Source organism: Ceratotherium simum, chromosome 29 (genome assembly GCF_057802395.1).
Source record: "Ceratotherium simum simum isolate JZ-2026a chromosome 29, ASM5780239v1, whole genome shotgun sequence".
NCBI classification, from domain to species: Eukaryota; Metazoa; Chordata; class Mammalia; order Perissodactyla; family Rhinocerotidae; genus Ceratotherium; species Ceratotherium simum.
In genome coordinates this window covers 11,513,181-11,540,487 of record NC_141928.1, presented here as the reverse complement: position 1 = coordinate 11,540,487, position 27,307 = coordinate 11,513,181, and the positions used below count along the sequence as shown (strand labels likewise).

At 60.9% G+C, this 27,307-nt stretch overlaps 1 protein-coding gene across 6 annotated transcripts; it reads right to left on the bottom strand.

Annotated features, from left to right (window-relative positions):
* Positions 1-1,507: 1,507 nt before the first annotated feature.
* On the bottom strand, positions 1,508-26,836 carry NR5A1 (nuclear receptor subfamily 5 group A member 1). Of its 6 annotated transcripts, XM_087419113.1 has the most exons (8): positions 26,637-26,836; positions 23,117-23,420; positions 22,760-22,876; positions 22,510-22,651; positions 19,814-20,439; positions 12,804-12,923; positions 10,773-10,920; positions 1,508-3,250 (listed from the first exon to the last, which is right to left on the bottom strand). In XM_087419113.1, exons 3-8 carry the CDS (start codon positions 22,859-22,861, stop codon positions 3,003-3,005), a joined length of 1,386 nt encoding a protein of 461 aa, XP_087275239.1. In that variant the 5' UTR covers positions 22,862-22,876; positions 23,117-23,420; positions 26,637-26,836; the 3' UTR covers positions 1,508-3,002. The 6 variants fall into 6 exon arrangements, with proteins under 6 accessions (XP_087275239.1, XP_004423493.1, XP_087275236.1 ...); XM_004423436.3 differs by lacking the exon at positions 23,117-23,420 and having other exon boundaries at positions 26,637-26,749; XM_087419110.1 differs by lacking the exons at positions 23,117-23,420; positions 26,637-26,836 and adding an exon at positions 25,540-25,679.
* Between the last annotated feature and the right edge of the window lie 471 nt (positions 26,837-27,307).

Here is a 27,307-nt window from a genome sequence, read left to right as displayed (position 1 = left end):
GGGAAAGGAGGGCCGGAGCCTGGAGGGGCAGCAAGGTGGCGCTGAACTGGGCGGGCACTTGGTGGCCCCTACTGCCTGCATTTGCAGTGTCCTCTGACTCCTCCCCCTCATCTCCAGAGGGCTCCTGCCTGCCCGCAACCTAATCATATGGGCTCGTAGGGGAGGGGGGCAGGGGTGGGGACCAAGGAGTCCTTTCCAGTCTCCCCTCCCCCTGCTCATACCCTTCCAACCCACACACACTCTCTTTACGCTCCAGCCAAAATAACGTCTCTTAGATCCCCAAACACCCCTGGCTGACACTCATCCCTTTGCTCACTCCGTTCCTCTGCCTGGACTGCCCCCAACTCTTGTCTAGCTAGCGAACTCCTGGGCATCCTTCAAAATCCAGTTTGGATGACACCCTGCTGTGAAGACTTCCTGTCCCCCGCAGGAGCAGAATCAATCACTTCCTCATCTTATCTGGCTCAGTTACATGACCTGGCGCATCGGATTGGGATCCGATTAAGATAGCTCCTCCAAGACTGGACGTTCCCCAGAGGCAGGAACCAGGGTGTCTGCGTCACTTCTGAAAGTGCCAAGAGGGAACGGGATGATTTTTTCTTTGCATAAAAGCCACTGCCAAGCTGTGTGCGTAGGGCCACCTCGCCCTAGAAGGGGCACCTTTTGCTAATTTGCACAGAGGCACGGGGTGGACCAGGAGTGGACCTGGGGGTAAGCCAGTCGGGTTGGTCAGGGTGGGTCAGGGCGATGGAGGTTTGTGTGATGGCTCCGCCCCTCTGAGCTGTGTGACCTTGGACAGGCCACTTCACCCCTCTGTACTCCATTTTCTCATCTATAATCTGGGGCTCCCACCTGCCACAGTGGCTTCAAAGTGCAGATGGGACCACAGGATGGACTGGGCTGGCGCCTGGTGCAGAGGAAGTCCTCACGGGTCAGCCATGCTGGGGGGGAGAGGGTGGGTAGGGGGGCAAGGGAATCCGTGAAAGGGGCCAGCCCGGGGCCCGTGGGTGGCCACTGGATGGACAGAGAGGAAAGGCCGGTGCTCTGAAGTCAGGTGGACCCTGACTGCCCAGATCACTGAAGGCACTTAAGTGCTCCCTTCTTCTCGATTATAACCCCTGCCTCACAGAGCCACAGTAGGGACACTGAGATGAGGGCTGGCACACAGTGGGTGTTCATTAAATGACTGCTCCCTTCTGCCAAGATGGGGGCAGAGCTGGCATGGCAGGGTGGAACCGAGGCTGAGAACCCGGAAGGCCCAAGCATCTCCCAGGCCTCCTGGGTGTGGCAGGGTCCCAGAGATGAGGTGGGGCCCAAAGGGGCCCTAGGCAACAGCGCCTGGCATCCCCCATGTCTGCGCCCCACACCCCATCCTGCCAGAGTTTTGAACCGAAGGTTATCTGAGTGTCACCTCCATCCCAGTTGGAGCATCGCCACCCCCAGACCACCCAAACCCATCGAGGAGGTTCCACTTTGGCCCCAGAATGTAAATAGGCAAAGGTAGCTGGAAACTAATTGCAAAATTTATTCCAGGGCTGCAGGGGCTGGGGAGTTTCTTAAGGGCACTTCTCACTTCGGGGCTGGGGGGTCTCTGGCCTTGGAGGGGGCATAGGTTTCAGAGGGCAGGGGTGGGGACTGAGACAGGGCAGTGGAAGGCAGGGGGGCAGGGATGCCCAGTCACCTCCAGCTGGGCAGGCTCAGCGCAAGCGGCCACGTGAAGGCAGGACAGACGGTGGATGCCTAGCCTGGGGACAGAGGACAGCCAAGGCCTCTCCCTAGGTCCTGGCCCTGGACAGTGTCTTTCAGGGTGTAGGACAAGAGGCCAGGGAGTTGAGGCCCAGCTTCAAGGGTTTGCAGCAACGGACCCAATGGGACAGGGCCAATGGGGGAATGTCCCTGATCTGGAGACCCACATACCCTCCCTAGGTCACCCATATTCCCACCCACAGAGACTATGAGCCCCCCACAGGGCATCCTGCTGTTCGTCTAGGGGGGTGGGGGGCAAGCAACAGCTCTTCTCTGGATTGGAGTGGGGGGCTCAGAAATAATGACCCAGTACCACCCAGGAGGAACCTGGTATGAGGGTGTCTGGGGAGAAACCATCGGCGGTACTTGGTGCTAATCCAGTCCCAGCCTCAACCCTCACATCTGTCCCCTGCCCCCCACATACACACCTTTCAAGGAGTAACTAAATTAAAAACCCAACAAATTAAAAAACAACAACAACGACAACAACAACCCTTTTGACTACAGCCTTACAGATAAACACCAGCCTGGGCTGGCCACCTGGGGGTAGGGCTAGAATGTTGATTATGCCAAAGGTCTCGTCTGGTGGGAGAGGGATAGAAGGATGATTGTAGCACAATTCTTTTCCGATAACGCGTCGGAGTTCTCCCCTGCAGAAGTCAGAGCAGGTAGAAGGGCCAGGGAGGAGGACTTTTCATCCTAACCAGTCTCCCCGTGTCCTCTAGGGCCAACAGCCCCTGCCCACTTTTGCAAACTCAGTTTATCCATAGTTTACGAAACAGAGGGCTTTCCTCCTGGTCGCTATGAGGGGGTGCTGGAGACCCTCTCTTCTCCCCCAGCTGATGCCTACTCAACCTCTCCCTGCCTCTGTTTCCAGAAGAGGGGGAAGGGATGACCTCTGACCCAAGGGACATCGAGGCCCACCAGGGAATCCTTTACCTCCTCCCTGGACCTGTGCTCCAGACTCCAGGACAGACAGCTGGGAGCAGGGGGAGGGGGAGGGGGTGATTAGCAGCTGCCTCCTTGGGGCACTCTGAGTGGCAGGCAAGTGCCAGTGGCAGATGGGGGCCACCCCACCTCAGCCAGGTCCTGCCCACCTTCACCCACCTTCCCAACACAAGGCTTCAGAGAGCTCAGGGGCAGGGGCCTACGGGGTGGGGCTCCTGGGTGGGCATGATAGAAGCAACCATCTGGAGGGCCGCGGGGGTGGCTGCGAGCCCTCCCCCGCCCCAGTCCCGGCCCCACCCGGCCCAGGCTCAAGTCTGCTTGGCTTGCAGCATCTCGATGAGCAGGTTGTTGCGGGGCATCTCGTTGCCCAGGTGCTTGTGGTACAGGTATTCCTTGGCCTGCATGCTCAGTGCCCGCACCTCCACCAGGCACAGCAGCAGCTGCTGGAACTTGTCCCCGCAGTGCGGGTAGTGGCACAGGGTGTAATCGAGCAGGGCGGTGTTGGCCTTCTCCTGAGCATCCTTCACCAGGCTGTGGTTATTCAAGAACTTCACATCTGCAAAGGGAGGAGCTGTGTCACCATCACCAGCCATCACATCAACAGTCCCTGGCACCACCAACACCAGCGCCCCTGTGATTGGCCAAGACGTGCGCACGGCCACCATCAATGACACAACCACCATCTCCCGTCACCACATCACCATCACCCTGGTCATCACCACAGCTGATGAACACTGCCACCCTTATCAGTCACCAATACTGACATCCTGTGTTTTTCCCAAACATGGCCCTTGCTGCCATCATCAACCAAACCTCCATCATTCCTGTCACCACCATCATCACCATAACCATAGTTGCACACAGCCATCCTTAGCAGTCACCAGCACCAACATCCCTGTGGTCATCACAAACACAGCCACCGCCACCATCAACCAGCCAACCACAATCCCCTGTCACCATCATTGCCTCCATTGTCATCATCACGGTCACAGTGACACCTCCATCATCACCAAGACCATCACCAACCTCACCAGGTATATCCCTGGGCATGTTATGTAACCTCTCAATTTCCTCATCTGTAAAACGAGGGTGATGATAGCACCTACTTCACAGGGAGTCGATAGGTGGAAAGTGCTAGAACAGTGTCTGGCATGTAACAAGGCTCAGTATGTTAGTTGTTACCATTATTACACCTAACTCTCACCATGGCCATTGTCAACACCATCCCCATCCCCATGGTCAAAACCATCCTGTCGCCATCATCCCCGTGGGGGTCACTATCAGCATCACCCCCCACCACGACCATCACTGTCCCATCATCAGCACCACCACCAGAGGGCGCACTGTGAGTGGAAGGGTCCCCTCTCACGACTTCGAGGCACGTGCACTGGTGGCCCCACTCTAGAGGGCGGCAGGCTCTCCTGTGGTCGACCCTCTGACCAATCAGGAGGCTCCAGTACCCAAGGAGATTCTCTCGTGGGGCCACAGGGGACACGGGCATTCACTGCAGCAGTGTGTGTGGTGATGGGGAGGGGCCTGGATGTACCCCAGGGAGACATGGTGGCTGCACCCCCGGGAGTCCTGTGCAGTGGACAGAAGGAACGGAGCAGACATTACACAGAGCAAATGGACAGATCTTTAAAAGCATGGGGCAGAGTGGAAAAAACAGAAAAGATCCAGAAGGAGATCTATCAGGCAAAGCCATCTACGTAAATTAAAAATGCACGTACAGAAATCGTGCACAATATGTAAGAACAAGGACAAAGAAGAAGATGCGAGTTCAACATGAAAGGCCTTCTTCCTCTATGAGAAGGGCCATGTCCACCTTGCCGGGGTGAGAGCATGGTGGCAGGGGCCTGCGCAGGTGCCTGGCCCCCAGGGGCGCCCAGAGAGGGTCAGTTTCCTGTCACGCGAGTCCTCATCCCTGCCTGCAGGCCTCTGTGGGCTCCTGGGCAGCATCCCCAGCTGGTGCCCTGCCTAGACGCCGAGGAATCCACAGAATCAGTCCCCTGCCCCCAGGTCCTAGCCCAGCCTTGCCTGGGATGTGGCGCCAGAGGCTCAGAAAATGGTCGTCCGTCCACTTCCCCTCCGCCCCCGTCACCCCCAGCCTTGCTGCGGGGGCGTCCGGAGCCACCATGTGCAGCTCATGGCCCTTCTAATCCCTCTTAACACCTGCTGCGCCATGAGGGCTTCGTGCTCCTGGCAACCCTGATCCCCAGCCGCCCCCAGCGCGCCCGCCGAGGCCCGTGTTGTCCAAAGTTGGATTTAGGGAAACCCGAGCTGGGCCGGGGGCGTATGGCAGGATCTGGGCCCGATCCTCCACCGCATCCCTGGCCCCCTCACCTCCCTTCAGTAAATGAGCCAGGGTCATTTTCTTCTTGGCCTCCCCCAAATCACCATTAGCCCATAAGGCACCTTTGTGCCAATTAGAAAGAAGTTCCCCCTTGTCCACGGAGAGAGAGCTTGGCGAGGGGCAGGTAGGCTAGATTTCAGCCTCTACTTATCCCCTGCCTAGGTGCCCTTGTGCAGTAAACACCCTGCCCAACTGTACAGAGCAGCCCTGTTCCCTAGCTTGGCCCACTCCAGACACATTCAAAGGTCATGGGAAGTCTCCCCACCTCACTGGCCTCCTGGGGGCAAGAGGTGCCTACCGGCCCCATCCCTTTCCCAACCTCTTTCCATCCCAATCCTGTCCCATCTACCTTCACCCCCCACCAACCTCAGGGCTGGGCAATTTTCCTGACATTGTCTTCTGACAATTCACAATAGGAGGCTGGGGGTCCAGAGAAGGGTATGGACCAGCTCAAGGCCACACAGCAGTAAAGGGGCCCAGAGGAAATGGTTGCGGGTGGGGGGAGGACTGTCTAGGAGGCTGCAGTAGAGGCAGGAGGTGGGGGGGAGGACCAGGGCCTCGGCTTTACCAGGATTTACTGTTCTCAGCAGCACCGTGCAGGGACAAGGGGCAGAGAGCGGGGGATGGGGACAGCAAGGACAGCTTTCAGGGACAGCCCCGATCCTAGCAGTTCTGTGGGTCCCGCAGCTCTCTGCAGGCTGGAGACCCCCATGTCCGCATGAGTGGTCTACAGGGCTCGGGGAGGGAAGCACGGTCACTAACTGAGCCCCAGCGACTGCAGCATAAGTGCCCCCAGTTTCCCGGGCATCCGCCAGGCACCTTGACCCAGCTCAGTTAATCCCACGGACGCCCAGGCAGGCAGGGAAGGCACAGGGACAGTGGGACGTGCCTGGGACACACAAGAGATGCCCGAGTCTGGATTCAAACCCAGCTCTCGCTGGCTCCGAAGCCCTGAGGGCAAGCAGGGGAGTGGTCAGGCTTGGGCATAATAACTTTACGTGTCATCCAATCCAGGAGTCCCAGCCGAGGCCCCCACCCCTGGGGGTCTAGGTTTCCCCAGAGAGGCTACTCAGTGCCTCCAGACTCAACTTCCCCCCGGCCTTGGAGGAGACCACCGTCAAGTCACGCCCCTTCTCCCCGTGCCCCCTTCTAAAGAGACTATTGTGAGGATTCTGTAGGATCACGGATGTGACAGGAGCAACGTCCCCCAGAACACCATGCCCTTCCTCGATTAGACACGGGACCAGGGGTCACACAAATCTGGAGACCCCCCTAAATGTGTCCAGTGTTCAAATTCCAGCTCTGCCACCAGCTGGGCGACCTTGGGCACGTCCCTTCCCCTCTCTGAGCCGCAGTTCCCTTCATCTGCAAAATGGGGGCACATTCCTCTCTTCTGCACGGGGAGCCCAAGAACTGCACCTGATCCCTGATCCGTGAGCCGCCGCAGGGTGGAGCCGGGCGCGCTGGAGAAAAGCCTGCGCGGTGCCCCCAGCCCGCTTGGCTCCCGGCAATCCTGGGGGTGGGTGGTGGGAGGCGGCTGGGAGGGCCCCCCCACCTCGAGAGCAGCCCGCTAGCTCTGCGGAGCCGGGGGCCCCCAGGTTCTCAGAAAAGCCCCCTTTTCACGGTTTAATTGAATATTTGAATAATCCTTTCATTCCAGCGAGGCATAAAGAATGTTGTCCCAATAGCGGTGACTCAGGCAGGCGCCCCCGCGCACAATGGCCCCTCGAGTGGGGCTGCTATTCAGGCCGCCTTTTGTTGGCGCGGAGCTGTGGGTAAATTGCAAACGCTTAAGGGAACGCTGGAGCCGCCGCCTCAATGGAAGCCGGGAAATCGAATGTTAGGTCAATCCATTAAGCTTCGATTAAGTCCTCTGCGGAACAATGCCCGCAGGGCCCATCTTCATAAACACCGCGACTGCCAGGAGAGAGGCACTAATTTTAATTAAGCCTCCTTACCTGCCTCCACGCCTGCCCGAGCCGGCTATTTAGACGCCAAATGGCACCCTTCTGTGGAGGCAGGGGAGAAGGAGGCGCTGAGGGGGCTGGAGGGCCGTGGGGTGGGGTGGGGTGTGGCGGGGGATGGTCATCACACGAGTTCAGGCTGCCCGGCCTGGGGAGGCGCTGTCCCGAGGGTGCCGCCCAGCGTGCCAGCTGGAGACCCACTGGCAAGTGGCGTCCCTCCCGGGGACCGGGTTCCCTGGGGGCCCAGCTCTGGTGGTCTAGGTGGGATCATGAGCGGAGCCTCCTCCCACCTTTTAGAGTCTGGGCACATCTTCCCCTTTGTCTTGCCCAAATTTGTCCCCTTCACCCCAGCCCCAGGGCTAGCCTCCTGCAGGGCTCTGGGCTGCCACCTGCCCTTGTCCCATGCTGCAGTTGGAAGGAAGTTAGAAGAAAGCTAAAATGCCAATTTGATCCTGTTACTCCCTGCTGAAAATCCTTCCCAAGGGAAGGCTGAAGGTACTTGGCCTGGCATTCAAGGCTGTGCACAGCTCAGCCCCTGCCCACCTCACCAGCCTCCTCTCCACCCTCTCCCTGCCCCACAGCCACACCAAACTTTCAGGATTCTCCATACTTTTGCACAAGCTCTTCCTTCAGGCTGGAATACCCATGCTGCTGCCTGCTTTGTTTCACCCAGAACACTCCTACTCATACTGTAAGGCCCACCTCAGAGGCCCCTCTTCCAAGAGGCCTTCCGTGACATCCTGAGTGTAACTGGTTTCTCCGCTTTGGCCCAACCCTAATCACACTAGACGGCTCAGGCTCCTCTCCTAACCTGGAACCTGTCAGCCAACAGTCTCCGTGGCTCACCTGGCCTCCTCTCTCGCTGCTCCCATGAGCTCAGGCAGGCCCAGGTCCTGGGGCCTTCTCCTCCTCCCCTCCCAGTCTCAGCCTGGCTAGAGTTTCTGGCCTGCTGGGCTGGGTGCTCCCCATCTCAGCCAGACCTATGTCCCTGTCCCCAAAAGCAAGGCACTGAGCCAGACACACAGCGTGCAAGAAAGACAGAGACTGACTCTTTGGTTCATGCACTCCATTCATTCACTTGTTCATTCGCTCATTAACTTCATAATGATGGTTATGATGAAAACAGTGATGACGCATTCCAAGGGGCCAGGCCATGCGCTGAACACCTTGGGGAATTCTCTCATTAAATCCTCATAGCAAGTTAAGGATTATGACGATGGTCATTTTACAGACGGGGAAATAGAGGCTCAGAGAGGGGAGTGACTTGCTCAAGGACACAGCCAGAGAGCAAGTCCAGATTTAGAATCCAGTGGTCTGTCTCTAGTCCCATTCCTAATCACTGTACCCCACCCCCGCCTCGCACGTGCACACGCACGCACGCGCATGCGCACCCACATGCACGCACTCGCACTCCTCTATCCACCCCTCCAGCCTGTTCCAGCCAAGCCCTGTAGACAGTCCCAGTCTCTCAGGCCCCAGCTGCCGCCTCTGGAAAACAGGAGGAAGGCTAGCAGGAAGGGGGCCCGGCACTCATGGTTCTGAGCACGGCCCTCACCTGGACCCGGGAGAAGAGGGCCAGGCTCAGCTTAGCTGTCCTCCTCATGCCCCACGGAAGGAGAAGTCCCGGCTTTATCTCCTAGCGGAGGCCAGAGCCGCGCTGGGCCTGGTAGCCCCCAGCGCCTGGGGCTTCAGTGGGAAGAAGGGCTGGGGCTCTGGCCCTGGGTGGTCTGGAAAGCCAAGACGTGGTCCCTGTTCTGCAGGGGCGCCCAAGGATAGACAGAGCCCTGGCCAAGGAGACTGGTGGCTGGCAGCCCACCCTCCACCCAGCTCTCCCTAGGACCTCCCTGGCGGCCTCCTGATGGCCGTCAGTTGAAGAACTGTCACCTCACCAACCACCCAGACCGCCACAGATCCCGCCCTCCATGTGCCTCCAAGCACCACCCATCCCTCCAAACTCCTCACGTCTCCAGATGTCCCCAGTGGCTCCCCAGTGACACACAGATTCCTCATACGTGACACATAAAAAAACCACAAGCCTGTAAAAGTTCATGTGTGAAAACAAGACACCAACACAAAGGCACACGTACACACGTGGAACTCCTGGAGCCGCCACCCCCAGCCACACACATGGCCTTCCCAGAGCCCGGCAGCTCTCAGAGACAAGGTGGGGAGGAGGGTACCCCCAGAGGCAGAGGAAGGAGGGGGCCTCCCCCTGCTGGAGCCAGCCTGGCCTGCGCCCCCATGACTCCTCCGAGGGCTTCGGGCCACAGCTCCTAAGTGGCTGCCCAAGATTCTGCCCCCACCCCTCACCGTGACTGTCCCTACCCCCCCTGCAGAGCCCTCCCGGTGTCTGGAGAGGAGGCCAGCAGCTTTGCAGTTATACCCTCCAGCCATCAGCCTATTGTGGCAGAGTCAGGTGCCCAGCCCGCGGCACCCAGTCACATGGCCATGGCCTGAGCACTGGGCTCCCCACAATCAACATTTCACTAATCACCCCCTCCTGGCTCACTTCTCTGCTTCCCCAACTCCCTCCACTCTTGGGCAGACACACCCTTGCCAGACTGTGGCTATAATGCCATCTGCTACAAAGACAATGTCTCAGTTCTGCTCCCTCCCCAGGTGATGAGGCATTCATGCCACTCTGTTCCAACCTTCCATCCCATCTACACCTCTGCTAAAAGATTTATCCACCCAACAAACTCCTACTCATCCTCCAAAACCCTGCTCAGATGTCCGTCTTCCAGGAAGTCTTCCAGGCAGAGCCCTTGCTCCTCACCCTGGGCTCCCCATCTCTCTGTCCCAGCCCTGGTTACACTGGCTAAAGGCCTCTCCTGGACTGGGAGCCACCTGAGAACAAGGAAAACCTCTATGTTCGCAGCATCGCTGGGCACAGAGAGGGCACTGGAGATGGTTTGCTGGGTAAAGGAGGACAGAAGGAGGGGGGCCTGATGAGAACCCAGAGGGAGGATGGAGACTGGGGCAGCACAGGCCAGGCCGGGGTCAGGAGGGTGATGCCAGACACTTGGGGAGGGGGCGAGCTGGTGGCTGGGCTCTCCTCTGCCTCTTCCCTGCTTTATTTTCCTCCTTAGTACTTATCGCAGTCTCCCAGGCTATATACTTTACTAATTTCACTAATTTATATATTTTACTAATCATATTATGCTTATTGCCTCTCCCCGAGAGAAAGTCAGCTCCAGGAGACAGGGATTTGGGGTCTATTTTGTGCACGCTGTATCCCTGGGGCCTTGCACGGTGCAGATGCTCAGCACAAGTTTGTAGAATGAATGAGTGAGTGAAGGAAGGAATGGGCAAGGGGTCTGGACCCCAAAGAGCTCAGAGTCAGAATGTGGACCCTCCTAGAGCCAGGGATTAGGAAACTCAGGGCCCCCGGACGGGAGCCAGGGGACAGAAGCTCCCGAAGTCGCACAGGCATTTTCTGGAGGTGGCATGAGCTCTTTTCTGGGTTTTCAGCCAGGAATTTACCAAATTCTCAGGAGGGCTCCTTGTCCCATAAAGGGGAGTCTTAGACATTAGCTTGGCCCTCTCTACTTCCACACAGAGAACCCGAGGCCCAGAGAAGAAGCAACCTTCATTTTAAGAGCCAGGCCCTGGGCCGGGTCCCCCCACACTCCTATTCACTAAGGGAGGGGTCCTTGCCCCACTGAGGCCCCGTGGCACACAGCCCTATCCTGGGGTCTCGAGGCCAGCCCAACCATCCGCCCCGTGCCCCTGCCCCCCCAGGCCCCGCTCAGGCCACTCACCAAGGCTGAAGAGGATGAGGAACTTGAGGCAGACAAACTCCTGGCGGTCGAGCTGCAGCGCATGCAGCTGCAGCACCAGCTCCTGGGCCCGCAGCACCAGGCCATGCAGCAGGGAGCCCGCCTGGGCCGCCACCGTGGTCAGCTCCACCTGGCGGGCGGAGGACAGGGTCAGGGGCAGCGGCGCGTAGGGCAGGAGGCTCTGATCAGGGACCCCGGGGAGGGGCTGCTCAGAGGCTGGGGGTCAGGTGTGCCCAGCCTTGGAGCGGAGCCAGGTGGGGGCAGCATCTCCTCGGGCCCCAGGAACCCTCCCAGCCCCGATGGCAGGGCCCAGCCTTCCCAGCTCTCTTCACTGCCCGGCCGGGCTGAGGGCCCCACGACACCGGGCGAGTGGGTGCAGAGGGAAGGCTGAAGGGTTCTTCATGCACAAAGAGCCGCCGCCAGGCCCGGTGGTACAAACGGCTTTTGTGTCTTGTGTGTTGTCTGCAGAGAGTACCACGCAGTGCCGGGTGTGGGGGCAGAGGCGGGCAGGTCTGCCCGGGGACACGTGGATCCTGCCACATGACTCGGCCCCACGGGCCCACACGTGGATGCTCGGACTGGGGATGCGGTCACACCTCAGCTCACGCTCACACACACGCATGGACACACTCACGGGGTCGTCCACCCACTTCATGGAGTGAAGACACACACGCACCCTTGTATGGTCACGTCACGGGGGAACACAGACAGACACAGGCCTGTGTGTGTGTTCACACTGATGTGGGTAGATCTCGACACCCACATGTTTATGTGTGGAGGTATCTACACAATAAAACACTGGCAAACGCACACACACATACACACATGCTGGACATTCCCGTGGCCTCAGAGGCTGACCCACACGTTGTAAGGGCCAACACAAACACACTCATCCCTCAGATGCTCCTCATCTGCACTCACAGGTGGCCTTACAGTCACCCCCTCGTGACAGTGTTCCCCGGCCACGGACGGCCTGAGGCAGCCAGGGCGAGAACTGAGGATGGGGACAGAGAGCCAGGGGTGGAGGCAGCGGGTGGGGAGCAGGGCCTTGGTCTCCACGGTCACCCCACAGCACCTGTCAAGCCCGCTCCTCCTGGGTCCCCACTCCGGAGTGAGGCTCCCTCCACCAGGCTAGACCCTGGACATCACCTCCCTTCTCCCTCCCTCCTTCCATATCCCCTACTCCGCCTCTCACCACATGGGGTCCTCCTCCTTGAATTGTCCGCTCCCAGAATCCTGAGCAGTGGGTGGCTGCCTCCAGGTCCTCCTTACCTCCCGTCTTGCCTCCTCCAAGAGCTTCCTCAAATACAACCTGGCTGCCTCCTTCCCCACTTAAACTCTCCCGTTGTTCCCTGCTGGATTTCAGCAGTTTCTGTGTTCTGGGCTCCCATCCTGGTGCCCCTAATTCCCTGCTCTAAGGGAGCCCCAAATTCTGACTCTGAGCTCTTTGGAGTCCAGACCCCTTTGCTCATTCATTCATTCAGGGTTTAAGGCCTAAAAGGTCTCATCCAACCCAGCCCCTAGCAACCCCTCCAGCCTTCTCTCTCGACTCATCCCACCCCCTACAGGGCCCTCGACCCCCCAAACCCATGTACCAGCAGACCAGTGGCCCCTGGGGGCTCGGCAGTTCTAAACTTCCCTCTCTGAGCCTTTCTATCCCCTCTGCCTGTGGTGGAAGCAGGCCCCGCCCCTCCACCACCTTCCATTACCTGACCAATCCCTATTTATTCTCTCAAGACCCAGCACCACCATCACTTCCTCCAAGAGCCTCCTCTGACCCTCCCCACATCTCTGAGCTGCTTCCCCCAGAGGAGGGCTCCCCGGGGCTGGCTCCTCTCGAGGCCAGGGCCGGGCAGAGGGAGGTCGGGCCGCTGGGGATCCCGTGAACTTGGAGAAAGGGCTGATATTCAGGGTGCCCAGGGCCAGCCCTGGAGAGGCCTGGGACCTCTCCCAGGCCCGGCGCTCTGGAGGTGCACAGTGTGGGCGGCGCGGGGCACAGGAGGGTCTTGTCACCTCCTGCCCGGTGACCAGCAGGATGCTGCCCTCCTTGCCGTGTTGGATCTGGCGGTAGATGTGGTCGAACACCAGCAGCTCGCTCCAGCAGTTCTGCAGCAGCGTCATCTGGTCGGCCACCTGGGGGGAAGAGGCAGGCAGGGTCCCGGTTCCAGCCAGGGGAACTTCCTCTCACCCCTCCCCCTCCCAACTCTCAGTCCAGAGGCTCAGCTGGGTCTGTGACCTGGGCAAGCTGCTTAACCTCTCTGTGCCCCGTCTGCCCCCCGTCTGCTTCATCCCAGCGTGGCAGGGGCCTCGCAAAATTACTAATAAGAGGGTCTGACGGAGGTGATCAGGGCTCGGGTGGGCCTGGTTCCGGCCCCGGCTCTGCTTTTACAAGTTGTACAACCTTAAGCAAGTTCTACAACCTGCTGGGCCTTGGTTTTCTCATCCGGAAAGCGGGCAAAGTATTAGAAGGTGGCCTGGCACGTATTAGGCATCAATCAATGTTGGTGAATAACGTCCATGGAATTGGTTTGTGAAGGACTCCGTCACATGCCAGGGAAGATTATTATTCATTTAACCTTGTGCCCACTGGGCCTGTGGTCACATCTCTAGCAGCCTCAATCGCTCAAAGTCAAGCCACGCAGAGGGAACCGAGCTTCCCTGGGCCTTCCGCAGAGCTTGCAGGCTCCGGAGAAGAAAGGAGGGCCCGCTCGGGCTGCGGTCCAGCCCAGGAACGAGCAGGCAGATGGCAGTGGTCTGACTCGGAAGCAGGAACGGAACACCACGGGGCAGATTCTGACACCCAGCCTGTAATCGGGGCACTTGGTGCACAGGCCGGGACCTCCCCTGTGCGGGGGGCGCTTCCACTCTGAGGGGTCGCTACATTCTAAGAGTGGACACTCGTGACATTGGCCAGTGGGACTCAGGACCGTGGGATGCCAGAGCCAAAAGGGCCCCTGGGATCCCCTGGCCTAAACCCCTATCTTTCAGATGAAGAATCTGCCAGCCAGAGAGGGCGAGGGGCTCTCCTGAGACCCCAGAGAGGCAGAGCCAGGCGGGGCCCTGGCTGGCACTCTCAGTCCCCAACTCCCCACAGTGACAGACACTGAGCTCTCCTGGGCGTTCAGAACTGCCCTGGGCACTGCAGGTCATCCTAGGAAGACACAGGACAGAATCCAGTCCCTCTCAGCATCTGCGGCTCATCAGCCAGCCGCCGTCTACCCAGTGGGTCCTTCCTGGCACCTTCCTGGACCATGCCCTGTGTCGAATGCAAACCAGGACAGCTAAGAGTCACTGAACCGCAGCTCCACAACCTATGAGGCTGGTGCAGTTGCCACCCCCAATCCAGCAAGACAGGACACTGAGCCCAGAGAGGTCAAGTAACTTGCCCAAGGTCACACCACTCTGTCTGTGCTCTTAACCACCAGGTGTGGAAGAAGACCCACCCTTGCCTACCCAGGAGTTCATGGCATGCACATTACCTCCCCCATGAAGCCCTCCTTGATTCCTCCTCTTTCTGTGGTGCCCTCACCATCCTCTGGACATGGCACCTGCAACATCTGATGGCCCCAGTTCATGCCTGTCTTCCCCAATACCTGTGGGGTCTGAGGAGGCAGGACTGATGTCCAGCTTATCTCTGGGCACACAGAGGAGGGGTCAGTGAGTGGTTGATGGACAAATATGTGCTCCCCAAGACACGCACAGAGAGCACAGAGGAACCACCCCCAGCCGGGGGCCAGAGGAGTCTGGGCAGCCCTTGGCCTGAGGGGAACTGGCCCGGAAGCCCCCTCTCCCTTTCTGTTCCCCTCCTCTCCTGGGGGCGGCCTGGGGCCTCTCCTCAGGCACCCAGAGGGCGAGAAAAAGTGGACAAAGAGCAAAGGGGGCAGCCAGACACACAGCCAGGCTTCCTCCAGGCCCCACAGCGCACACAGCTGAGAACAGGGTGAGGGTCTATCTCTGTCCTGCCCTGACTCACCAGCCTCCCGCCTCCCTTCCTCACCTCATCCCCTCGTCAAGAACCCACACCTCCCCCTCCCTCTCCTGGCAGAAAGTTCTTGCTAGAGGCCCATGACTGTCAGAACAGGAAGCCCAACCAGGAGACCCCAGGCTCGGCCACAGCTGGCCCTGGAGTGGAGGGACCAGGAGAGGCTGAGAACCGGGCGGGGGCGAGTCACAAAGACATCTCCCTTATCTCTCCGCAGGAAGTGCCCGGTGCCCAGAGAGCCGCTGGCACGAGGCCTCCCCGCGCGTCTCCAAGGAGGGAGGCAGGGCGAGCCCCGGCCCCGTTCCCGGCACGCCCGGGCCGCCTCACCCCTGCCCTATGGGTGAGGAAACGCCCGTCACAGATAAAGGGACAGAGGCGCGCCCCAGGTACCGCAGGGGGCTGGGCCTGCCCCGACGCCCCTGCCTGGCCCGGCTTCTGGGGGGCCTCGGAACTCCCAGTGCCCGAGTAGGAGATGCCTGCTCCCAGAGCCACCCTGGCCCACCCTGGGCGACCCAGATGGAGGCAGAGGGGCCGGAGGACGGGCAGGGCTGAGCTCTGCCCCTCACCCATTGGGGCCCTCGGGAGCAGACACCCTTGTGTCCGATTGAAGGAACAGGGGGTAGGGAGGTGGAAGGGTGAGAGATAAGGGGAGAATTAGGAGATAAGAGGCTGGACTTCGGGCAGAAAGCAGAAGGGGTCACAGTGACCCGGCTGGCCAAGCCCTGGGAGCAGACTCGGGACCCAGACCTCAGAGCCGGGAGTGAGGGCCCCTGCCCACGGGGCTGATAGGGGCGGCAGGGCAGAGAAGCAATACGGTGGCTAAGCTTGGTGCCATGCGCCCTCTGCTCCCCAACTCGGCCATGCATCCTCCTTGGCCCTCATTTCCTGCTCTGAGAAATAGGAAAAACAAATCCTCCCTCCTTTGGTTAGAGAAAACGTGTGAGCACAGCGGGGTCAGTCGTGAAGGGTTCTGTGGCCTCGTGGCTGGCCCTCCTGGGGATGCTGCCCCGGACCCACCCCCAGCCAAGCAAATCTTGCCTGCCAGACCCTTCCTTGTTCTTCCCCTAGATGGACAGATGGACACATAAAGACACCAAACTCCAAAACACTCTTCACACAGAGGAACACACGTGTACACACACACACACACACACACACACACACACTTCCCTTTTTATTTAAAAGAAAACCAGAGGGCCGTAGCCGCCAGCCCCTCTCCACAGGAAAGCAGGTGGCTAAGAGGCTCACTTAACCAAAGAGGGTTGGTTTTTACCTTCCGTAGGTTTCTCCTTAAGCAAAAGGTTCCTCCTCTACCCTCAGGCTGCCCTGGGAACAAGGACATTTGCAGTCCCGGCCCTGGGGTCCCTTGTCGGCCTGGCCTGTCTGCTTGGCCCACCAGCTGCCCACCCCTCCTGCCCGTTAGCCACAAATCTCCCTGAAGCCTTGACACTTTGCAGCCTGCCTCAGAGACAGGGTATTTATGGGGGCCGAGCTGATCTGCCTCCCAGCAGGGCCCCCTCTGGAGCCCCCTGGGGTCTGATCAGTCTGGCGGCCGAAGGCCAGCAGGCTCTGTAATTCTCCAGTGGCTGACATGCCACGGGCTGGCCACAGCGCTCTCTCGGCCGAGTGGTCAGCGGGCCGTCATTTGTCAGCCCAGGACTGACAGAGTTACTGCCCCTTAAATGGAACCATATATCTGAGCGGTTAAATCTGTTGCCAATCGGGGGCCTCAGAGCCGGACGTCAAGGGTGAACTCATGTCAAGATGGGTCATTAGGTTCTCTTGGCCCTCGCCTCTAACTCCCTGATTCCTATCTTGCATCCTCCCTGCCTGTCCTTCACGGAACTGTCCAGAGAGCCTCACCGTCTGGGCCTACAAACTGCACTGCCCCCCACTGAGCAGCAAGAACTGGTGAGTTTCTGCTACCTTGCAGGTACGAAATTACTTTATAAGCCCAGGGCAAGGTGGGCCCCATCTTCTCCCAGAACTCCAGCCTGCTCAGAGGAGTGTGGATACAATGTATCCTTTCTTACTCTGCCCACCAGGTGTGTATACCACCTGCAAGCATAGGTTAAATTGCACAGCAGCAGAGGAAGACAGTGAGGAGGGGAGCTGCTGCTCTCCCTTACTCAACACGTCCTGTATTCTGCACCCTGGGCTACATTCTGTACTGGCCTGGCTCACTAAACCCTTCCAGCAACCCTATGAGGTGGATATTATCTCAACTCCCCCATGTTATAGATGAGAAAACTGAGGCCCAGAGGAGTAAAGTCATTTGCCCAAAGTGGCAGAGCTGGAACTTGAACACAGGCCTCTCTGATTCTGGTCTTTGTTATTAACTTCTGTGCCACTGTCAGATCGAACACACCATGACTGTGTGAGATGGAAAAATAGAGACAGAGGGACATCCAAGCTGGAAAAGAGGATGGAAGAGGAGATCCCCAAGAGGGCATCCAGAGTGCCAATATCTGGGTTCCCAGCATCCCCGACAGCTCAGCAAAGACCCCAGGCCTTCCCCTGGGCAGCAAGACGTTGTCAGCCTCATAGAGGGCTGAGTGATCTCTGGGGAGACCTCAGGCTCTGTGATGGGAGCCCTCCCTAACCCGAGATGGGGGGCCCCAGCCAGCCCTGGCAGGCTGTCCATCACCCACTGCCAGAGGACCCACTCCTGGTCCAAGCTCTGCCTCTGACCCTGCCAACCTCTCCAGCCCTCGCTTCTAGGACCATTGGAACTTACGGACACATGATGCCTTTTCACACTTCTGGACATTTGCCTATGCTGTTACCACCTCCTGGAGTGCCCTTAACCTTGGACTGCTTTCTGAAAAGGTGTAGATCTAAGAAACCTTCCCTGACTTCCATAGATACAGCCATTTGCTTTCCTACTGGGCTCCCTCGGCCCCTCAGAGCCCTGGGCGCCCTGTGCTGGCATTATCCATGTGCATGTCTGTCTCCTCCTCTTGCCTGGCAGCCTCTGGGGTCCAATTCATTTCAATGTCCCCAGTGCCCAGCCCCAGGGCTACCCCACTCTCACAGCTAGGGAGCCCCCTCTGCCATCTGCTAAGATGTGTCCTGCCTGAAGGTGAGGGGATAAATGGTCAGCCAAAAGGGAAAACAGAGTCACTCAGCATGCCTCCCACTTTTCTGCCTCCCACCTCTGGCTTTGCAAACAGACACTGGCCCAGGGCTCACTGGACCAGTGGGAAAGAAGTTCTACGTGGCTGATGAGAGACTCTCTAAGGGCTAGGCTGGTACTTATCTGCAAGGCTCCTTTACAGAGGGTAGTGACCATGGTTCATATTCCTGGGCTCGATTCAGAGACTCTGGGAAGGGGAAGCAGGAAGGTTTGGACCACAGAGAAGCCAGAAGCAGGAAAAAACACTCAGCGAACCTGGGACAAAAGCCCTTCCCATCCTGCGTGAAAACCCCTGAGAGACCAGGAAGGAGGCCGGAGGAAGTGCCCTGCCCCTGGATCCAGGGTTCTGGAAAGCCAGGAATGCTCTGCTCCTCCTCCCCTCTGCACTGGGAGCTCATGAGAAATCTGGAGGGGAAGCTGGCAACCAACCCAAGGGTCCCGGGATCCACATCCCCCACCAGGGCCTCCAGCCACGAGGGGAAGGCAGATGGGGCTGTTCAAGGCCCTGCCTCTTGTTTCATCCATGAGGTCGGCCCAGAGAGGGGGCAGGGGGAGAAGTCCCACCCCATGACAGATACATGGCTCATCCCCAGCCTCAGTCATGACAGGCTCTCCACAGAAGAAGCAGGAGCCATCACCGCCAATTCTTGACTCCCAGAGTAGCCCAGGCCTGCAGCCCCATGACGCTTCAAGGGCTCACCATGCCCATCCTGGGCACACAGTGCCCCCGGCCCATCCGGCTACATGCCCCTGGAGGAAGCCCAGGCCCGAGTGGCGTCAGCACTGACAATGTGCTCAAGGCTGCAGTGGCCCCAGCAAAGAGGGCAAGAGGCCCTGCTGTTTACACCCAGCCCCAGAACAGCCAGGGGGGCCAGCCTGGGGGTGGCAAACACCGATAGGTCCGAACTAAAGAGTGTCCGCGCCCGGCCCAGGGAGGATGGGCCTTGGCCAGGCTTGGGGGGCCTCTGAGGTTGGCAGAACAACCTGATCATAGGGAGCCAGGGCACCAGAGGGGCAGCTCCCAGGCCTTGGGCCCTCCAAACCACTAGGCGAGATGACTGGGAAGTTCTTTCTTGTCTGGCCTCAGTTTCTCCTGCTGCTTTCCTGCTTACTTTAGCTGCAGGTACCTCAACCCAGGGGGATGGAAGGCCTTGCAGTAGAGGAAGGCTGTCCTTCCTGGAAGATCAGTGACAGGCCAGCTGCCCTCCCACCTAGCTCCCCTGCACACACAGACACACACCCTGACACGTGACCGCCTGTCACGCAGGAGAGATGCAGAGACAGTAAGAGGCTTCACTTTAGCTGGGAAGGAGAAGGCCCACAAACATCCCAAACTCCGAGATACGAGGACCCCATCTGTGACGTGTGAGGCTGACGGGGAGTGGTGGCCTCTCCAGATATGAGGACAGGATGAGTTGGACCCACTTCCTGACACTGGGCTGGGGCAGCCAGAGACTCTCCCCAAGACTCAGATAGTCCTCTGGGGGAGCCGAGGGTCTCAGAGAAAGAGAGATAAATGCCTACCGAGACCCAGACTGGGAGAGAATCAGACACAGATGGAAGAAGCTGGAGAAACACAAAGAAGCAGAGACAGCAGACCAGGGAGAGAGACAACAGAAAGAGACAGAGACAGAGATAAAAGAAACAGATGCTGTGAGAGATAGAGACTCAAAAAATAGAGGAGAGAGAGGGAGGGGTTGAGTGAGGAGGCAGGAGACCAGGAAGGAAGGCTGTGATGGACCAGAAACATCCCTCAGTGTCCCCAGTGTGGCCTCCCTGTCCCCAGACGCTGCCGGAAGCCAGCGGGCAGGATGGCTGCATCCAAGGAGCCACTGAGACTGAGGCTGGGGCAGCTGAGCGGACACCCCAGATCCAGCGGCCAGCCAGGTGGGAGGAGGGACTCACCTCCAGCTCCTTGAAGACCATGCACCTGCGTGCCCAGTCCACGATGGAGATGAAGGTCTGGTCAGCCATCCTGCACAGGAGGTTGAAGGACGCAGGCTGGTCGGGGCGGCCTTTGGCTGGTTCCTGCAGGCAGCCGATGATGCGCGCCCGTACCTGGTCTTCGTCGGGCTCCAGCTGCAACAGCTGCAGGATGAGCTCAGGCACTCCGGGCCCTCCGGAGAAGGGCTCTGGGTAGCCGTACGGGGGCCCGGGCTGCGGAGGGCTGGCGTAGGGCTCCGGGTACTCAGACTTGATGGCACGGCCAGGGAAGGCAGGATAGAGGTAGCCAGCCAGTGGCCCGTTGGCGCTGGGCACGGCCATGGGCAGGGCTGGGGCCCCAAAGTCGCCCAGTGGCCCAGCAGGTGGCCCAGAGGCCAGGCTCTTGGGCTCAGGCACATGCAGGCCGGGGGGCAGCATGTAGTCCGGGGGGGGAGGGGGGGGAGGGGGCACCCCCATTGGGGGGCCTGTCTCCAGCTTGAAGCCATTGGCTCGAATCTGTGCCTTCTTCTGCTGCTTCAGGGCCCGGTCCCGCTTGTACATGGGCCCAAACTTGTTCCGGCCACCCCGCATGCGGTCGGCGCGCACGGCTGTGGGCAGAGGCAGGGGGTCAGGCCCACCCCTCCAAGCTACCCACAAGAGCGCCCCACTCACAGATCTTTCCTAAACAGATCTGACTGTGTCACTCCCCGGCTCAACATCTTTCATGGCTCCCAGTGCCCATGGATGAAGTCAGTCTCCTTAGTCTGGCATTCAAGGCCCTGTTCACCTTTCCAGGTTATCCCCCATGAGACCCTGTGTTCTTTCCACTCCACCACTCATCTCTGTGCTCCTCTGCTTGGCACTTCTCCTTCTGTCTCCATCCTGTCTTTGATATTCCTTCTGCCTCAAACCCTTTCCTTCTCTCATGCCTGTCAAACATCCAGCCCTGAGGTCACCACCTCCATGAAGTATTCCTGGATTCACCCAGACAGAATCCACTGTCCTTGCCCCAGATGTCCACCTCTTGCCCACTCTCATCCTGCTCAGTGAAATCACATCACGTGACCCAGGCTGAGAGCTCCTGCGGGCTCAGCAATGGGTTCAGGTGCCCAGCACAGGGCCTGGCAGGGAGATGGTGACAGGAAGCGGGCCCTGGTCAGCCTTGTTCACAGCTGGGTCCTCTGTGTCCAGCTGCTCCTTGACTGCCTGCCTGACTCCATCAAACCCCTGTTGCAAAATGACTCAGGCTTCCCCTACTGCCTTCAGATTTGAAACTGAGTTTAGGGCTGGTCAGGGCTCTGTGCTGGGGGAAGGGACCTCCCTTGGTGACCAGATGTCCCTCCGCCTGGCCAAGAATGTGTCACCAGCCGGAGCCAACAGGTGCGTCTCTGCAGCTGTAGTGTGGCCCCAGCCCCTGCTCACAGGATCCCACCCTGGGCTCCAGGAGAAGGGAGAGAACAGGACGGAGAGGGCAGTGCTCAGCCAGCGATGGGTCTTGGGGGCCTGCCCAGTCAGTCCTGCCCTCCACTGCCTCATGCCCCACCAGGGGTTTCTGCTGCTCACAGCAACCAGCTGCCCTGGCCCCCAGCTGCCCTGGCCCCTCAGGAGCTGGAGCTGGGGGCCTGGGCTCTGGGGACAGGACAAGATCTCCCCCTCCCATCCAGGAGTCCTTCTTCTAGGTGGCAGAGCTTGTGGTCTGCAGCTCTCAGAGCCACTAGGGGCCTTCTACATGCTTAAAAACTTTAGCCAACAGCTGCCTGCTGGGCGCACAGCCCGGCTGGGGCCAGCGGGGTGGAAACCTACGCCTGTCCACCCTCAGAGAGCCTGAGTCTTTCCTGCTGAACCCGTTTCTCCTCCCCTCTGGACTGAGAGCTGGGAGTGGGGAGGCAAGGATGGGCCTGGGTCCTCTGGGGGCAATTGTTCTCTGCTCCCCAGCCCTCTCAGGGCCTGGCTAAGAAACACGGAGGGAAGGAATCTCACCCGCTGAGTGAGCGAACTGAGTGAATCTTTCAGAAGGGTGGACAGACGCACAGATGGGTGGGCTGGAGGAGTGAGGGCTGCACAGCGATGATGGACAGATGATAACATAAATAATGATATGATAATAGTGAAACTGTGGAGGGTTTACTCTGTACCAGGCACAGTGCTAGGAGCTTTTCACACAGTTCTCTCACACTAACCCAAGGAGGAAGGCACTACTATCAGGTCCATTTTTCAGATGGGGAATCTGCAGCTCAGAGAGGTTAAGGAACTTGCCCAATGTCACCCAACCTGTAAGTCGTGGCACTGGGACTTGCACTCTGGTAAAGGTATTGAACGCCTTGGCTCTGGCTGGTGCTGGGTGTCAGCGGGCCAGAGGGAGGAGCTCTAAGGGGCTCTGGGTATGCTGCCCCCTGTCCCTGCCTCGCCAAGGGCTGGGGACAGGGTCATCTCCCTGGGGCTCACTTGAGATACTTCTAACCCAATCCAGGCTCTGCCGGCATGCATCCGGTCACCCGGACGGACACCAGTCCTCACCCCTACCCCGCAGAGATCAGAGCCCTAATGTCCCGCGAGGAGCCAACCGCCGGCCCCCGAAATTTGAAGAAGGCCATTGGTGCCCTCCCCTCCCCCTTCCCCCACCCCCACCCCCTCTCGCCATCAGAGGTCACGGTCTAAGGCCCGGGCTGCGCGCACACCTTCCAGGCGCATCCCCACCGTCAGGCACTTCTGGAAGCGGCAGAAGGGACAGCGCTTGCGCTGCGTCTTGTCGATCTTGCAGCTCTGGCTCTCCGTGCACGTGTAGTGCTTGTTGTTCTGCACCGTGCGCTTGAAGAAGCCCTGGGGGAGCGGGGCATCAGTGCGGGGGGGCCCGGCCCCTCTCGGTGCCCCCAGCAGGGCTTTCCTTCGCGGCCCGCCCGCCCGGACCCCCGCCGGCCGCCCGCTCACCTTGCAGCTCTCGCATGTGAGCAGCCCGTAGTGGTAGCCGGACACCTTGTCCCCACACACGGGGCACAGCTCGTCCAGGTCCTCGTCGTACGAATAGTCCATGCCCGCGGCGTCCGCCTGCCGAGGGGGGACGGGGTCACCGCGGGCAGCACGGGTCCTGCACCCCCGGCCGCGCGCCCACGACGCCCTCCGTGTGGGCCCGGCCCGCTGCCCATCACAGCGCCCGGGTCACGCCGCGGGCCAGGCGCCCCGTTAGGGCGCCCCGAGCAGCCGGTGCCCGGCCTCACTGACCCCGTCCCCGCGCGCCCCGCCCCCGGGGCCCCTCCCGCCCTGCCCCCGCCGCCCCCGATCCCGGACCCTCGGAATCGATGCGCTTTGATCCGGATTCGTTCGTCTGAGAACAAAACCCCGATTCTGAGAAAACGAGATGGGCTCGGCCGCTCGGGAACGCCGATGAACCCGGGTAGAGTGGGGCCCAAGTGTTCCGAGGATCCGACAGAGACGAGGGGGCAGAGATGGAGTCTGGGAGAGACGGGGAGATGCGCAGAGACGAAAGCGAGAGACACCGACCGGCGCTGCTGAACGGAGAGGGGACCCCGGGCGACAGAGACAACGAAAATCCGCGACTGACAGAGACACATGATGCAGAGTCAGAGAAAACCTGGGGAGACAAGACAGACAGAGACAGAGACAGAGAGAGAGATCAGAGACGCCGAGAGACGGAGGCCCAAAGAGAAAACCTGGAGGAGACAGACGCAGAGCCAGGGACGCGAGCTGGCGGACGAGCGACTGACCGAGACATCGAGAGACAAGAGAAACCTGGGCGAGGAGGAGGCAGGGACAGGACAGAGACACTGAGAGAAAACCTGGAGAGACGAGGCGCCCAGCCAGGGGTCGGGGAGGGGAGACGCCCGGACACGCCCGGCCCGGCGCCGGAGCTCCAGGCGCGCCCCGCAGAGCCGGCCCCGGACACGGCTGGAGCCGAGAGGGAAACGACGGCGCCCGGGCCGGAGCCTGAGCGCGCGGAGCCGCGGGGCCCCGGCTGGAGAGACAAAGCCCGCGGCCGCGACGGCAACGGAGGCGCAGCCCGAGACGTCGGGCGGAGAGCCGGCGAAGAGCGCGCGGCGGAGACGGCGGGCGCCGGGCGAGGGGTCGCAGGCCGGGCGCGAGGCGCAGAGACCTCGGGCGGAGACTCCGCGGGCTCCGGGAGGCCGAGACCCAGGCTGGGGAGCGACCTCGGGCGGAGAGTCGAAGTCCCGAAGAGGGAAGCGCTCCGGGCCCGGGCCCGGGCGGCGAGAAGGGGCGCGACGGCGGCCGCGGCCCGCCCGGCGCCCACCTGGCGGCTCCTGCGCGCAACAGCGCCCGCGTCCCGCCCGCGCGGAGCCCGCACCTCCCGGCCGCGCCGCCGCCGGCGATGAGCCGCACCCGGGCGCAGCGCCGCCCGCCCGCGATGACGGCCGCTCGGGCCGGGGGCGGGGAGGCGGGGGCGCGGGGCTGGCGGCGCGGGGCCTCGGCGCTCCCCCACCCCCTCTCCCCGCCCCGCCGCCTCCCCGGCCGCGCCGAGGCGCACCTGGGACCCGGGCCCCTCCGCCGCCGATGCGCGCTGCGCGAACCCGCCGCGCCGGGGCCAGGGGTCGGCCCCTCTGTATTGGCGCGTGCGGTATCCGGGGGCCGAGGCCCGGCCCGCGCCCTACCCCGCCACCCAACCGGGCTCGCGCCTTTACCCTCGCCCTCTCGACCGCTCATCCCTAGCCTGGCCCCTCGGAGCCCGGCGCCCCGGAATCCGGGTAGGTGCTGGGCGCCTGCGAGCCTCGGGCCGCCCGCCTGCGGTGGAAGAAGGCGAGCCCCTATTTGCAAAGCCAGCTTCGTCGTGGCGAGGGCCACGCTGGGGGCGCTGGTCGCTTTGCAGCGTGGAGGTAGGAAAGGGCGAAAGTGGAGAGCTGTGGCCAAGGCACGGGTTCGAGGCTAGAAGCCAGCTTCTCGCCCGGCCCTGCCACATTTCCCCTCTGGAGGCTTAAGCAAATCTCTCCCCTCTGCGGTCCTCAGTTTCCTCATCTGTGAAGTGGTAAGGATTTCCTTAGGGGTGGTCGTGCGGCTGAACCGAAGCGGTGTGCGCAAAGCACCTGCTGGGCACTGCGTAAGCGATCAGTACCCAGCTGGGCCACCTGGGGCAAACCCTTTCTCCTGCATGGGCCTCAGTGTGCTCGGCTCGAAATGGGAATCGGATAATCCCACTCTGCGAATTTTCCGAGGTCTGGGGAGGACGCGAAGCCCCGGAGGGCGCGGGCGCTGGGAGAACAGAGCCCGGGGGCAGGAGAAACCCCTCCGCCTCCCGTTCTGCGCTCTTTCCCGCGCTGGCGCGGGGAAGGGAGCGCCCGGCCGCCCGGGGCCGAGGGGGTCCCCGGGCCAGGACGGGCTGACCAATTACTCCAGGCTGGGGAACGTCTACCGGTCACTCTCATTTTTCAGATGAACAAATTGAGACCCGAGAGAGGAAGGGGCCTGCCCGCATCCTGCCCCCGCCCCCTCGGGCACCGAAGTCGGGGAGTGTTGAGAGCGGTGAGGCCGAAGAGCTGCGATCTTCGAGCCGGGAAATGCCACAATCATGCCTCCGCAGCGGCGCGGACCGAAAGGCCCAGATCTGAAGGCTCGGACCGTTGACTGCGGCCGGCTTCGCCTGGGCCCCCGACCCGAGGCCTCTGGCTTCGGTTAGAGCTGGCGCTTTGGTCCTGCGAGCCAAGGCCCGAGACCCCGCGCAGACCACTCCTCGTCTCACTCACCCGCGGAACGAAGGGCGGAATCTGCAGCCACCTGCTCTGCAAGTTCAGGCAGGTCACTTCGCTTCTCTGAGCCTCAGTTTCTCCATACATAAAATCGAAAAGATCGGCCCTATAGAAGGGGTTCTGCGGTTTCCCTGAGATTCCGTGGGCGCATCTTGGTGAGGAGGGAGGAGAGAGAGCTGCAGCCTGAGTTCGTTGCAGACCCGCCACCCCAAGCCCCTGAGAAACAGCAGCATCTGCGGAGCTGAAGGTGGGGGCTCCTGCCTCTGAACAGCTCCACAAAGTGGAAAACAGGAGCGCACCGCCTCTCGGGGAGTGAAGGGGATTGAGGGAGAGGGCTGGGCTGGGGGCTCCCCAGACGGCTTCTCTAGCGTAGAGCCCACTGGGGTCTCCTAGACATCGTTGAGGAGGACCTAGGCAGTGTGTGTAAGCGCAGGTTTGGGCTGGGGGGCCAGGTGGGGTGGGGGCTGGGCTCTGAGCCAGTTCTCCCTTCTCGCTCCACCCCGACCCCCTCTTCCCCACAGGTTCCTCTATCACAGGGTGGGAGCCCTTGGCTTGACCCTCCAGGCCCCATGGCATCCATCCCTCACAGCCCCAGGGTCCAGCTCCACATGTAGGGAATCGCGGCCCCTCACCCACCTGCCCCAGGAAGCCAACAGACCCTGGCCCAGCGGCAGAACCCGGACTGACAGATGGACACTGGAGACAGACACACGGATCCACAGGGGCAGCTCAGACACACAGGCAGGGAGACCCAGAGACCCAAAGACAGGCCCGGGGACTGTGGACACACTCACAGACCACTAGGCTTGGGCCAACACAGACCTGTGAACGCCTGGCCACCCATGGACAGTGGGACACCCTCAGACCTCCACAGGGCCTGTCCCCACAGGCCTAGCTCCTCCCATCAGCTGCCCAGGGAAAAAGAGGGGGGTAGCCTGGTGGGCGGGTGGCTCTGGGGAGATCCCTGGCCCCCTCCCTGCCCAGAATAGCGGGCACCCGTCTCTCAGCAGAGCAGGCAGCGGCCGGCCCAGGCCGCAGGGAGGCACTGAGGGGGAGGCTGGCCATTAGAGGCCTGGGCCCAGGCCCTCACTTACGGAGCGGAAGGCGAGCTCTCACGCTGGACGAGGGTGAACAGTGGGCACCGGGGGTCCGAGGGGAGGCTCTGGTGGACCAAGTGGGGCAGCGGCGACCGTGGGCACACGGGAACTCCTTCACGCCGCGGCGGGCGGCAGGCGGACAGTAGGCTGGCCCTGTCCGTCCGTCCTCCTCCTCCCCGCCCTGGGGGGGGGCCACCGGAGGTCCAATTGGTCTCTGCCCCCACGTGACTCTGCAGGCCTCTCTCCTTCTTTGTTGGTGTTTCTCTTCATTTAGGTCTCTTTTTTTCTTCTCCTAAAAGAAAAAAAAATAGCCCTATCTATCTGGGGGCCGCGGGTGGGGGTAGAGGCCAAGGCACTCTGGAGGCCTTGGCCAGCTGGCTGTTCCAGGCCGCTGTGGGAGCCCAGCGGCAGGGACCCCATGTAGGCGGGTAGGCAGCCCTGCTTGTTAGCGACTGGGTGGGAGTGGGGCCTGATTTATGGGCGGCTCCCCCACCCCGCCTGCAGCGGGCCTCTCTCCCCTAGAATGGCTACCTCCCCGGGGCCTGGCCCAGTGGGGTCCCGCCTGTCCCAGACATGGGAGTGGAGTCAGGTCAGGCTGGCGCGGAGGCAGGGGTGTGGATGACTTGACCAGGTGGCCCTGCTGCTGGGGCCTGGTCTTTTTACTCTTC

Coding starts and splice junctions, on each gene's coding strand:
- NR5A1 (XM_087419110.1), bottom strand. CDS start 25,629: ATGTATGGAGAAACTGAGGCTCAGAGAAGCGAAGTGACCTGCCTGAAC. Junction 22,652..22,759: donor TCACATGCGAGAGCTGCAAG/GTGAGCGGGCGG, acceptor CCGCTCCCCCAG/GGCTTCTTCAAGCGCACGGT. Junction 3,251..10,772: donor CCTCATCCTCTTCAGCCTTG/GTGAGTGGCCTG, acceptor CTCCCTTTGCAG/ATGTGAAGTTCTTGAATAAC.